This window comes from Babjeviella inositovora (assembly GCF_001661335.1).
Source record: "Babjeviella inositovora NRRL Y-12698 unplaced genomic scaffold BABINscaffold_7, whole genome shotgun sequence".
Classification (NCBI taxonomy): Eukaryota; Fungi; Ascomycota; class Pichiomycetes; order Serinales; genus Babjeviella; species Babjeviella inositovora.
In genome coordinates, this window is record NW_017566844.1 from 27,867 (window position 1) to 40,404 (window position 12,538).

At 49.6% G+C, this 12,538-nt stretch overlaps 5 protein-coding genes and 2 non-coding genes across 7 annotated transcripts; 5 read left to right on the plus strand and 2 right to left on the minus strand.

Annotated features, from left to right (window-relative positions):
* Positions 1-240: 240 nt before the first annotated feature.
* BABINDRAFT_161727 (FMN-dependent alpha-hydroxy acid dehydrogenase) lies at positions 241-2,295 on the minus strand. The gene has a single exon (XM_019128975.1). It carries the CDS (start codon positions 1,910-1,912, stop codon positions 425-427), a length of 1,488 nt encoding a protein of 495 aa, XP_018984644.1. The 5' UTR covers positions 1,913-2,295; the 3' UTR covers positions 241-424.
* A 63-nt stretch (positions 2,296-2,358) lies between these two features.
* Positions 2,359-3,035, plus strand: BABINDRAFT_161728 (uncharacterized protein). Its single transcript, XM_019128976.1, has one exon. The coding sequence runs from the start codon at positions 2,487-2,489 to the stop codon at positions 2,670-2,672; it is 186 nt and encodes a 61-aa protein (XP_018984645.1). The 5' UTR covers positions 2,359-2,486; the 3' UTR covers positions 2,673-3,035.
* Positions 3,036-3,583: 548 nt separating this feature from the next.
* Positions 3,584-6,769, plus strand: BABINDRAFT_167189 (uncharacterized protein; the record flags this gene model as incomplete). Its single annotated transcript, XM_019130493.1, has 1 exon — positions 3,584-6,769. One exon carries the CDS (start codon positions 3,584-3,586, stop codon positions 6,767-6,769), a length of 3,186 nt encoding a protein of 1,061 aa, XP_018984646.1.
* A 632-nt stretch (positions 6,770-7,401) lies between these two features.
* SET2 (histone methyltransferase) lies at positions 7,402-9,489 on the plus strand (the record flags this gene model as incomplete). Its single annotated transcript, XM_019132769.1, has 1 exon — positions 7,402-9,489. One exon carries the CDS (start codon positions 7,402-7,404, stop codon positions 9,487-9,489), a length of 2,088 nt encoding a protein of 695 aa, XP_018984647.1.
* A 918-nt stretch (positions 9,490-10,407) lies between these two features.
* MAK32 (Mak32p) lies at positions 10,408-11,475 on the minus strand (the record flags this gene model as incomplete). Its single annotated transcript, XM_019131796.1, has 1 exon — positions 10,408-11,475. The coding sequence occupies one exon, from the start codon at positions 11,473-11,475 to the stop codon at positions 10,408-10,410; it is 1,068 nt and encodes a 355-aa protein (XP_018984648.1).
* Positions 11,476-11,785: 310 nt separating this feature from the next.
* BABINDRAFT_t208 lies at positions 11,786-11,857 on the plus strand. The gene has a single exon. It is a non-coding gene; the product is annotated as a tRNA-Thr (tRNA).
* A 546-nt stretch (positions 11,858-12,403) lies between these two features.
* Positions 12,404-12,475, plus strand: BABINDRAFT_t209. Its single transcript has one exon. It is a non-coding gene; the product is annotated as a tRNA-Thr (tRNA).
* The last annotated feature ends 63 nt before the right edge of the window (positions 12,476-12,538 follow it).

Sequence of the window (12,538 nt, forward strand, 5' to 3'; positions counted from 1 at the left end):
CTTTTAGACTGGTTATAAGATACATTAAAGTCAAAAGCGAATGAGGTAACAGATGAGAAATATTCCTTTACAAGAGTCGGAGGTTTGTTATGGTTTTGTCGCAATGCATCCGAAGATGCGACGTCGCCAAGGTTCGAATCACGACATGGATAACACTAAAGTCTACAGGAAGTAGTACGATAAGCTAAATTGACAAAAAAATAAATAAATAAAGGTGCCGGCCATGACCGTAATAAATAGAAAAAAAAGGAGTTTTCAGAGTAAATACCAAAAAAGCAGGAGCAAGAAAATGGCTCGAGAAAGGAACTAAGTGACGGGAAGATCAGTACCACAAGCACATCCTATAATTAATCTTCCCGCGGATATCATGGCCTCTGCCCTTGAACCTCCCGAGTTTTCACAAAGCAATTTCTTCCTTGACGTCCTAAAGCTTCGACTTGAACCTTGGCAATGCCATCGGCTGGTACACCTCCCTAAACAAATAATCCTCTGGTACTCCCCTGCCGTTCTTCAACCCCAACACATCCACATACTTCTCGCTTAGCTGCGCAATGCTCGTTACCCCCAACAACCGCATGTTCATTTCGATCTCGTCCTGCAAGATGTTAATCGCCTTTCTGACCCCCTGTTCCCCGTAAGTGCTCATCGCGTAGAGGAACAGCCGGCCCAAACCAACGCCCTTTGCCCCCAAACAAATTGCCTTGATAATATCCGAGCCCCTTCTGACCCCACCATCCACATACACCTGGAACTTGTTCGTATCGACGCCGCGCGCGCGTAACGCAGGCATGACCTCGGTCAAGATCTCAATCGCGGACGGCGCAAACTCCAACTGGCGCCCGCCGTGGTTCGACAACACAATCCCGTCGCAGCCGTGCTCCGCCGCCAAAAGCGCATCGTCAACTGACTGGACCCCTTTCAACAAGATCGGCATCTTGGTGATAGAGCGGAACCACGCAACATCCTTCCAACTAAGAGATGTATCGATGAACGAGCTGATGGCGCGCGCAGCGCCCTGCAGGCGGTCAATTTTCTCCTCTTCTTCCTCCTCCTGCTGAACATCTGTCGTTTCCTCAAAGTGCTTGGAACGCATGTCCTTTTCGCGACGGCCGAGCTGTGGCGCATCGACTGTGATGAACAAGCCGCGCACACCGCGCGCCTCCGCGTGCTCCACCAACTTGCGGCACACCGCACGGTCCGCGTTGACGTACAACTGGAACCACTGCGTCTGGGTCCCATCCGCTGCGTCCACTATCTCATCAAACGCGCACGACGCGAGCGTCGGGATCATCTGGATCACGCCCTCTTTCCCCGCCGCACGCGTCAAGACCGTCTCACCGTCCGGGTGTCCGAGCTTGCCCAACGCTGTGGCGGTGATGTAAAATGGAACACTGGTCTTGCAGCCAAGCATTGTGGTGGACATGTCGATCTTAGAGACATCCACCATGATGCGTGGCCGGAAGAAAATGCGCTGGTACGCGTTGCGGTTCTCGCGCATTGTTATTTCGTCGTCACTGCCGGAGGAATAATACGCCCAGGCTGTTGGGTCCATCGTGTGGCGCGCAACGTGTTCGAAATCCGTCAAATTGTAGATCGCATCGAGTGACGGCTTGCGTGTTACCATCTCCGCGCGCGCGAGCTCCTCCTCTGTGAGTTCCTCCTCCTCCTCTTCCTCTGCCTCGTCCTCAACCTCGCCCATGTAGCATTCAGGTGATAAAAACTTGTCCAAAGTGTCTGGTGGGTGGATCGGGTCGAACTTCTTGGTCGCATCCTTCCCTGCAAACTTCATGATGATGGCGGAGCCGCCCGGGTGCTCGTCGAGGAACCCCGTCACGTCATACGCCTTTCCATGAATGACAACCCAGCAGTCGTCATGGGTGTTGTGTTCAGCTATTTCCAAAAGCGAAGGCATTGGAATATGAAAGTGTGGAAAGAAGAGTGAAGAAGAGTAAAAAAGGAAGAATAGGCGTGAAGTATAGTAGAGGTCAAGGATAGGCAACGAGGGGAAAAGGAATGCGGGGTACACACGTGACCGGACTGACTGATTCACTTAGTACGATACAGGCAGGTCTCCGAATGTACTTTAACATTAAACCGATAAATGTTACCTACTAGGTAGTTTGTAGAGTGCTATGAGTATTGTGGGTAGAGTGATCGTTTCGGGTCATATGGCCAGGCGTAAGCAATATCAATGAGCTGTTATTGGCTACAGGTTTGCTTAACTGTTGTGCGGCCAGATGGTTTCAATTCATGCATAGTATTATTGTACGGACGTCGTATAGTACTTAATTTTCGTATCTGCTCTTTTCATTTTACGCGACTTTTTTTTTTTTTTTTTTTTTGATGAAATACATGTGTAAATTTATACCTTTCATTCCCTCCGGCTTCTGTGGTGACGCCCTACTCTACCCACTATTGATTATTTTTACACTGGTAATTTTTATTTTAAACTTGGGCTTTACCGTTTTGTTTACCATACACTTAGTATGGGAGTACTGTCGCACTCCCTAAAAAAAGCATACGTACTATACGAGGAAGTAGCATACTTATCTAAACTATTCGCCACCTGTCGCACATATGTCACATTCGCCCCTGGTTTCCTCATTGCTACTAGTCCGGTGGAGCCTTATGGCTGGCTTCCGTCAATATGTGACCATTCCATTTTATTCTAGCATCCTGGGATTTGTTTTTACTTTATTGTTAGGATTCTATCCGGTCCTGGAACCTTGCGTTATTTAATCTTATTTGCCGCAGCAGCTAATAATTAGCCTGTTTCCTATTGTGACACCCTAGCTATATAATTATTGGCAGTCTACTAGTTGCCACCATCGTAATCTATTTATAGACAGACTGTATCCCGACAAGTTCACAGGGACACTGTGCCATAATACGACCTACGTGGCAGAAAATAATCCCTGTTCTACGTCGCTTCGCTATTGACATATTAAAGCAGAAAAGCACTGATGTGCCAGCTCCCAAGCGAGTTTAAATAATTACAGAGCTTGTATCTCTTCCACTAGTGGTCAGTAAGCGGACCATGGCTATGCTCGGAAAAGTGTCACACGAGAGGTCATCTATATCTTACGATTTCGTACGGGGCCAATAACTTGCCACCTCGCTCGTTTCCTAGTAATGCTAATTGCATCTCGCTAATTCACACGTTCATGCGCCTATTACAACGGCGCGAAAAAGAAACGAGGTGTCTACCGGCGTCTTGTACCTAATTAGACGTACAAACAAAACCGAAGCATGCAGCTTATACGATTCGCTCAATACACTTCTTCCCATCTCCATTTCCCGGTCTGTAAGCAGACCAGACACTTTTATCTCTCCCATTTTCTGTATATTAAGGGTATTCCCAGCTTCAACATGGTTCTTGGTAATATGAATAGCGTTACCAGAGAGATCTAAACACAAACACAAAACTTCCCGACACTACTGTCATTTCAGTCACCTGAGTGATTTGATACTGAACCCGCACCGAGTCTATTCCTGTCGGTATCATCTATTTTCATTGCCACTGTGGCACTTTGTTCCATTTCTGTCCCTTTTGACATCTAATTTCTTTTCTTACCCCCATTTCATGTTAGGCCGCCTTTTCCGCTCCTCCTCGAGCTCACCACTCCAGGACTCGGACCTCCGCATCAACCAGTATCCCTCGCTTGGAAATCTCTCGCTCCATGACGCTTTAGTCTCACCTAGCGCCCTCCCGGGCCCACCAACGTCTGCGGCCGCTTACGAAGACGCATACACCCGTACGTTGCTCTACGGAACCAAGCTTCCGTTGAAAAATCTTCCCGGTATCAGTACCACCAAGCTATTCCGCTTGGTAGTGTGTCAGGATATGGGGGGCTTGCGCAAAAAACAGGTCATGTGCGACTCTGCCGCCACCCCAGCCCGCAAGGAGGAGTCCCACCCGCTCACCAGACCGCTCTGCAGCGTCCGCCAGAGCCCCAGTCCCCCGCTCACCAGCAAGATCCATCATCCGGTCCGGGAACTCATGGACTACATGTTCGGCTGTGGGCTCCCCATCCACGAGAACTCAGACGTGACCAAGTTCCATGTGTTTCCCCGGGCCTCGCTCCACCGAGACGCTTCACCACCGTCTCACGTGTGTGTGCTAATTACACGCATCTTCACCCTCGCCGGAACTAATACAGCGGTAGAGGATTTCTTGGAGCGACAGCGCATCCGTGTCAGCATTGGGTTGGTGGTGCCGTTGGACGCCTTCGCAGACATCAACAAGACCCTCGCCATCAACTGGGAGGAGATTGTCGCTTCCATGGACGATTTGCAGAGCTGTGTGTCTGCGAAGCTTATCGCGGTGCTTCTTGCAAACCCGACCGACTTGGCCGCCCCTCTGTCCTCCCCCTCAACCGTGAACCGCCTCCAGTTCCCGCTGTACAGCCTCCAGTACGACCAAGATATCAATTTCCAGTTCGCAAAGTTTGTCAAGATGGTACAGATCCTAGCGAACACCTGTCGCCTTCTCACAGGCCACTACACACCCGCGGCCTTCGGCGCTGTGAGCACCCCTAGCAACGTCCAGTCCTCGATGACGAGCCCACACTTTTCGCATTTGAAGAAGGCGTGGTGCTCGGAGTTGATCAACTGGTTAGAGTTTAAGGACGGCCGTACCAGCGTCAATAACGTGATGGTTCCCCGGGCCAACCAAACCTATGGCTCGTACAGCAGCCATGGCTCCTTCAGCTCCCATGTGTCGCCCCCTGAGAAGGCAGTAACCTTTTTGGCGGCGTTATTCTCTGCTATCATCCCACTCCGCCACCAGTTGCTTCACAAGCCGTGCAATATCTTTGATACCCAGAGCAAGAAGAAAGTGATTGTACGTGTGGTAATCATGGCAAACAACTCCATCATTGCCAAAAAGTTGATGTTTCTCATCGGGAGACTTGTCCCGGAGAACGTCGCTCTCATTGCTGATCGGACAATCCACCCGGAGCCCGAGTTGTCCGGCACAGGGAGCCCGCTTTCCCCCGCACCGCAAACCAAGGCCCGTTCTCCGGTCCACAAGGTGTCCAGATCATCAGCCATGACGCCATGCCTCGAGGAAAACACCGAACCCATGTCTTCATCCCCTGCTTCTTCTTCCGCCTCAGCCAAGGGCTGGCAGGTACCAAAGTCCGCGGCTGTCCCCATCAAGTCTACTGCTAGTTCGAACCTCCACACACATTCTATTGAGGTGATCCAGCCGTCCGTCCTGCGAGACGCTCATACAGCCTCTCCCACCGCTGCGTCATCTACGCTCGCCTATCTCTCGTCGTCCTTGAGCTCATCATACTCATCGTCCTGGAACCAGTTTTCCTGGAACACCAAGCATGGCTCACAGGGGATGTCCTTTTTAGAAAAGTGGAAGGCGAATGCCAACGCGGGTACAAACCACAGTGGTGTTAGTGGCGAGTTTTACCGAAACCAGAATGTTTCAAACCTGTCAATCAACCTCAGTACCCTCCAAGGTGACAACTACGTGTTGGCCTCACCTAGCTCGATCATCAAGAAGCGGAATCAAATTGCCAAGACACCCTCTCCTGGGCTAGAGTACGACGATTACTTCTGGAGTGACGATAGCCACAAGCTTTCTCCGTTGTCTGGTACAGCCTCTGTCAATGCCTCTGTCCCATCCTCTATCCCTGCCTCTGTTGGCTCGATTCCCGGATCGCTTGCTGGGTTGCATCTCAGAGCATCCGGCCAGTCGGCTTCGATCTCCCGTGTGTCATCCTATTTCGACTTGAGCATGACGCCAGGCCACACTCCCCAGCCCGATTCATTCTCCAGTACACCGACGGTGCTCGGTTCTCGAAACCACATTCCGTGCGTTCCTGAAGTCGAGAGGTCCAAAACTACCATCTCTCACATGGGATCTAATATTGCTGAAAAGCATAGCCTCCAGAATGCAGCCTACGAAACAAGGCCTAGACAGGCGTCGCTTGTCCAAGGCTTGCGCAAGCGGTGTCGTTTTATCATGCTGAGCGACCCGGTGATTGAGGACGGAGGGCTGGAAGAGGTTTCCTTGCTCAACGTGGTGGGTTGCAGAAATTCGCATTTTGACTTACAGGCCTTTAACCAAACAAATGAATACTCGCGGGAATTCCCTCTTTTGCCCATTGGAGGCTACTTGGACGAGTTTCGGCCGGAATTCATCATGCAGGCATGTCCCATTAGCACGAGCATGGAGCAGCAAATCTCCAAGGAAGTCGTGCGGGATGTGAAGCTCCACCAAGCTACTCTGGACTACGAGGAAGTGATAAGTCGCACAATTTGTGTGTCATTGCGTGCCAGGGAGATCAAGGAAATAAGCTGCCGTGCTTACCCTGAAATCCCGAACTTCCCGGTGGAACCGCTTATGCGCTCAGAGGACGATAGAACTGTCGGCTCTGATAAGCCCGGATGCAGCAAGCTCTCCTACTCCTTGGATCACCAGGACTCGCTGGTTTCCCGTTCCCCTTTAACTTTCGTGGAGAAGCCAAAGGTGAAGCGACTTTACACGCCGCTGAGGCCGTCCGCAAACCAGAACTACATCGATAAGATCGACTCCATCTTCTGCCAACTTAATTCCAAGTATAAAGAGATGATGCGGTACGAGCAAGCCCATCAGAGCCGGCCGCAGACCCCCGGAACGAGCGCAAACGTCGCCATGTCGGTCAGTATGGGAATGAAGCCTTGCTCTGATGAAATGGCGGGCGAAGGGGAAGTGCTCAGAGACATTGACAAGTTGATTGAGATGCTTCTTGATGATTCCCTAGCGGATTGAAAAGGTGTGCACGGTTGTAATGGAGTGCAATATTTGTAATGGAGTATAATTATGCATTTATGTGAAATTTAAGAGCACACATAGAAAAATCAACTGAAATGGGTCCCGGGTGTGAGAAGGAGATTGCTACAATATGATGTTACTTCGCCAGTGGTACCCTGAAAAGCGGTGTTTGGGTGGAAGGGAGCTTATTAATGCCACGTCTATAATATAGCCCCAGTCATAGTTCCCTGTCTCTTTTTGGGCTGGTACCAGGCAAGGACGACTTCTCTGGCTCTTTCGCCTCGTAATGTATTTCATAGTGGTTAAGGGGCCATGTGCGTCCAGTCCAACTATGTTTTAGGGTGCCTTTGGTTCAAGTCCCCCGCTTCACTTCTTTTGATAGTATTATCTGATGACTACTTCTTTTAAATCGCAGAGTTATTTTATCTATGAATACTCTCCTTCATACCCCCTCAATCGAGGTGCTATTTCCGTGGTGTGCACCTCACGTGCTCCTAGCCCGCGACCATTTTCGCGCACTAGTTTTCTCGACCTTCGCGCGCACGATTACAAGTGAAAAAATAAAAACCACATCTAACCTGAAAACTATCACAGCTATTTAACACAATCATCACAACTAGATTCACACAATGAGTGACACAGAGAACCAAGGCCCCCAGCTCTTTCTCGAGCTGGAGACAAAAACCGGGGAAGCCTTGCAAACGTTCGCCAGCCTCCGCCGATGCACATACGCGACAAAACTGATTGGCTCATCAGGCCAGCAGGAGGCAATGACGTGCGACTGTAAGGAGGAATGGGATGGGGAGACAAATCTTGCGTGCAGCGAGGATACCGGGTGCATCAACCGCCTGACGTCAATTGAGTGCATGGAGGACACGTGTACGTGTGGGCTCGACTGTCAGAACCAGCGCTTCCAAAAGGCACAGTACGCGGCGGTGTCCGTAATTCAGACCGAACGCAAGGGCTACGGCTTGCGCGCAGACCGCGATATTGCACCCAACACGTTTATCTACGAGTATATCGGAGAGGTAATTCCGGAGAAGGAGTTCCGCAAGCGGATGGTGACATACGACAAGGAGGGCATCCGCCACTTCTATTTCATGATGTTGCAGAAGGGGGAGTTTCTTGATGCGACCAAAAAGGGGTGTTTGGCGCGGTTTTGCAACCACTCGTGCAAACCGAACTCGTTTGTGGACAAGTGGGTGGTGGGCCTGAAGCTCGCGATGGGGATCTTCGCAAGCCGCGCGATCCGCCGCGGCGAGGAGATCACGTTCGACTACAATGTCGACCGCTACGGCGCGCAGGCGCAGCCCTGCTTCTGCGGCGAGGCGAACTGTAGCGGCGAGATTGGTGGCAAGACGCAGACCGATGCCGCGTTATTGTTGCCTGCCAACTACGCGCGTGCGTTGGGCGTCACCCACGAGCAGGAGAAAGCGTGGCTCCGTGCAAACAAAAGTACCAAGCTTAAACAGAGCCTTGAAAGCAATGTAAACGAGGACTTTGTCGCACAGTTACCCGCGCTGCCGATTCCCGACGAGAGCGATCATCTCGCCAGCAGTGTCAACATGGTCATGGCCGCGTTGTTGCACAGCCAGGAGTCTGTGGTGGTGAGCAAGTTGGTGGAGCGCATCTATGTCACGGATGCCGAATCAATTCATACAAACATCATCAAGTTACACGGATACCAGACGTTCTCTAAGTTGCTCACGAACTACCAAAAGTCCAACCCCGACTTGGTCGTGATGGCCTTGAAGGTGTTGCTTAAATGGCCCAAGATTACGCGCAACAAGATTTCCAGTTCGACGATCGAGGAAACCGTGAAAACGTTGACATCATCAGATAACGAAGAGGTAAGGGAGTTGTCATCTGAGTTATTGCGCGCATGGAACAACTTGGAAATGGCGTACCGCATTCCGAAGCGCAGGATGGAGGCCGCAATTTTGTACGACGACAGACGACTGACCGAGACGCCCAAGGAGTCGCGCTCTCTGAGCCCGGTCGTGTTGCCCGCGGGCTGGGAATCAGCTGTAGATGAGGCATCCGGAAAGATATACTTCTATAACCGCGCATTAGGAACCACGCAGTGGGACGAGCCGCTGGCGGAACCGGTGCGAGCGCGTGACAACAGCCCGGCGCTGACAGAAGCCAAGGACCGTGCGCGAGAGAAAGAACGCGGTCGCGCGCTCCGTGACTACATCGAGCAACAGCGGCTCGAGAAGCAGAAGGAAGCGGAGCTCAAGAAAAACTCGATGCGCGACATGGACCAGATCATTCGCAATGCCAAGCTCAATTTCGAGAAGAAACAGCGCGACGAAGAAGAGCGCAAGCGCCGCGAGCAGTTGGAGGCGGACACCCGTCGCGCGCGCAAAGAAAAGCATCGCATGCGTCTCAAGTCTGCGTCTGAATCATCCCCTAAGGCCACGCCTGCGGCCAAGTGGACCAAAGCGTTTGCGGCGGTCGTGCCGAATATGTTGAAGAAATACGAGGCGGAGATCGGGCACGAGAACTTGAAGAAGTGTGCGAAGGATATTCTGAGCATGTTAGCTGAGAAAGAGACGAAGCGGCATGGGAGCGAGCCGCCGGTCGAGTTGGGCAATTCAAAAAAGGCGTTGGTTAAAGAGTTCTCGAAAGGGTATATGGAAAAGTATTTGGTAAAGCTCCGTGCGAAGAAAGCCTCGAGCGAAGCGAAGAAAGCCACCGAGAGGAGCAAATCTTAGGGGATCAAGGTGGGCCTTAGCGTGGCGCAAGGCGAGTTTTATCTCGATACGGAGCAGGTTAGAAAATTGAATGAAAATGTATATTAATTGAGCCAGCTGAATTCAAACCGGGGCATAGGAAAAAAGGATATTCAATTCGGGTACACTCTTGATGAAAATAAAGGAATACAAAGCGTAATAATACAAGGCATTAATCTTATGACATGTTGAATAGGTATTGGTCTGAATGAGTATTAATTCAGATATTGTGGTGGTTCAGATACTGTGATCATTGAATAATTCTGCGTATCTGCACTGGTGTGAGCCTAGATGCGATGAAGGATCGCATATAAATGGTAGTGTTTCAGAGCTGCTCTACACAGAGGTGTCAGTGGGTAAAAATATGAATACGATCGCCGGTAAGAGACTCATAAATTGGTAAGGTTTTGTGTGGATCCTATGAATAATTTGAAGCGACTGAAGAGTGAGTCTCTAGAGAGTTACTGTAAGGTACGGGGGTATAACTAAGAAAGCCCAGATCTTAATAGAGAAGGGCTAATACGTTAGTACTTAGCAATGTTGTCTTTGTAATCACAGATTAGAGGGATGTTGAAGGATAATAATCCACAAAGCTTAGCTTGGTGAACGCACTGTTGTCGGCGTTGTGAATTTCCATACACTCTCCGGCACCTCGCTCAGTGAAAGACATATTCAAAGGGCATCAATGGTATCCCTACATCACCTTTGTGATGCCTATTTACACTGTTTTAGCCATACCCACTTCCAACGGAGCTGAGGTATCCTGTCAGAAGCGGTACCGTAGTGACGCTTTATAGTCTGTATATTTGCTACCCGATTTCGTAATTCTTCACCGCTCAGTCATAGTTTTCCATTACCCCTGAAGCTGACTCAAACCATAGTTGCTCTCCAGAACACGCTTCAGACAATGGCTAAAACTTCCTCCGCTGAGACGGTCAACTGCGGGTTTCGCTCAATATATCTGGATATCCTGCTTTCCAAGCTCACCCCATTCCAAATATCCTTCCCATTTGCACTAGAAAGCACTGGGGCGCCGATAGTTTCGATGGCTATGCCACTGGCAATGTTACCACATATGCCGCTCAAAGTCCAATTTCCCTTCCCTACTATAAAGCTCGCGGCAAAGGCCCCAACAAACGTGTTTCCCCCGCCAGTAGGGTCCACCACCTTGTAGTCCAGGTTCTGCGGATTATGGTACGCGGGAATCCAGCTCGTAGTCTTGGAGACGGAAGTTTTGACCAAGCATCCCATGGCGCCACATCGCAACACAACACCGTTGCCATAGAGTGACTTTTTTTTCAAAAAGGGGAGGAACGCGTCTGCAACGGCTTCAATGTCTGCCGGCTCGCTTGGTTCTGGCTTGTCAAAGTATGCTGCTGCCTCCGCTGCGTTGGGCGAAAATATGTCTACCCTGTCCAAAATTGCACAACAATGAGCAAAGTTTTCGGGCGTGCAGTCGTAGGGTACGGGCTCCCAGATAATCACCGGATCCGGAATATCATACTGTGCTCGCCCTTCTTTCAAGGCTCCGATGATCTCAAGACACCGCTCACTGGAGCAGATGAGATGGTATGTCTGAGACTTCAACAATGAAGGATTTTCAAGTAAGTCAACCACCTCAATTCGTTTTTTCGGTGTCATGTATTCAAAGTCGCGTTTCTCCCGCTCCGTGTACGTGTTCTTCCCACGGGTGGTGAGCCTGGAGTTGTCTCTCCGATAGATCACACCGGTGCACCAGCTGTCAATTTCGGTTCGAATATGTTCGGGAAAGTCAGATCCTTGGTCTACAATCCAGCCAATCCTAGTGCGGTTGTCTTTGGTGGCGAAGATTCTGGCACCAATGGCCCCGTAGGTCCCACCTCCGCCAATAATGTCGTACTGCGGTTCCTGGTGAAACATCTCAGAGTAGTGGATTTCATCAATGATGAACATCCCCATAGAGGCAAAAATGGCATCTGGAGGAATCATGGTCTAGCAAACTTGACGGTGGTGGAGAGTTGAGATGGAGCTGTGATGGAGATATGTGTCAGATATGCGATAAGACTGATTGTGAACGTTCGCAGATGTCGCTGGAATATCCGTAGGAAAGGGTGAAATAACTCCGCACGTTATTACCCAAAACCAATTTTCTCAGCTTGTTTCCTCTATCGGCTTAGCTATAGTAGCTTGTTAGTTATGTTCACCAAACTTGGTTGCGGCGGGAATGGATATGATTAATATTAGAACTTACTTTTGATCCCCGCACATTTTCATCGATACCGATTTTCTTCATGTTGTAGCCCCTTTGGCCAAGTGGTAAGGCGTCCCACTCGTAATGGGAAGATCACCGGTTCAATTCCGGTAGGGGGCAATTTTTTTTTCGCGGATACAGCTGGAGGGATGGAAAATAATCATGATGGTAATGCTACAAAACAAAAGTATGGAAATATCCTTCTTATATCATACGAACTCTCTAGTAATGGGGATATCTAAGTATAATGCATTGGCTATACGCAAATACGTGTGTGTAGGAATTATCCGAGTTGTGCATTCACACAAATGAATACTATGATGCCAACAATATTAGTAAATCAAAGTGAGCTTGGTCTTTTTTCGACTAATATATCTGCTATTCCATCCATACGACGATTTAGCCGTATAAGTATATATAGGTGGCATACGCGTTACAATACTATCCTGTTTATTTGAAGTGTGCAGATGCACCCAAGTCGAAAGTGGGGAAGGGCATCTGAGAGACCGTATGGCAATGTTCAACCTAAAATCTTTATTCATCTACGAGTTATTGATTTTCCATTATCATAGAATAGTATACGGTTGATCATTTTATGATTTGCCGGGCTTATTAACACACATCATCGCATAATATGACAGAAATAAAAAAAGTCCTCAAGTTGTAGCCCCTTTGGCCAAGTGGTAAGGCGTCCCACTCGTAATGGGAAGATCACCGGTTCAATTCCGGTAGGGGGCATTTGTTTTTACGTTTCCAACGTTATTTTGTAAAAAAAATTCCGACGGTAAAATCTCGAGAAAA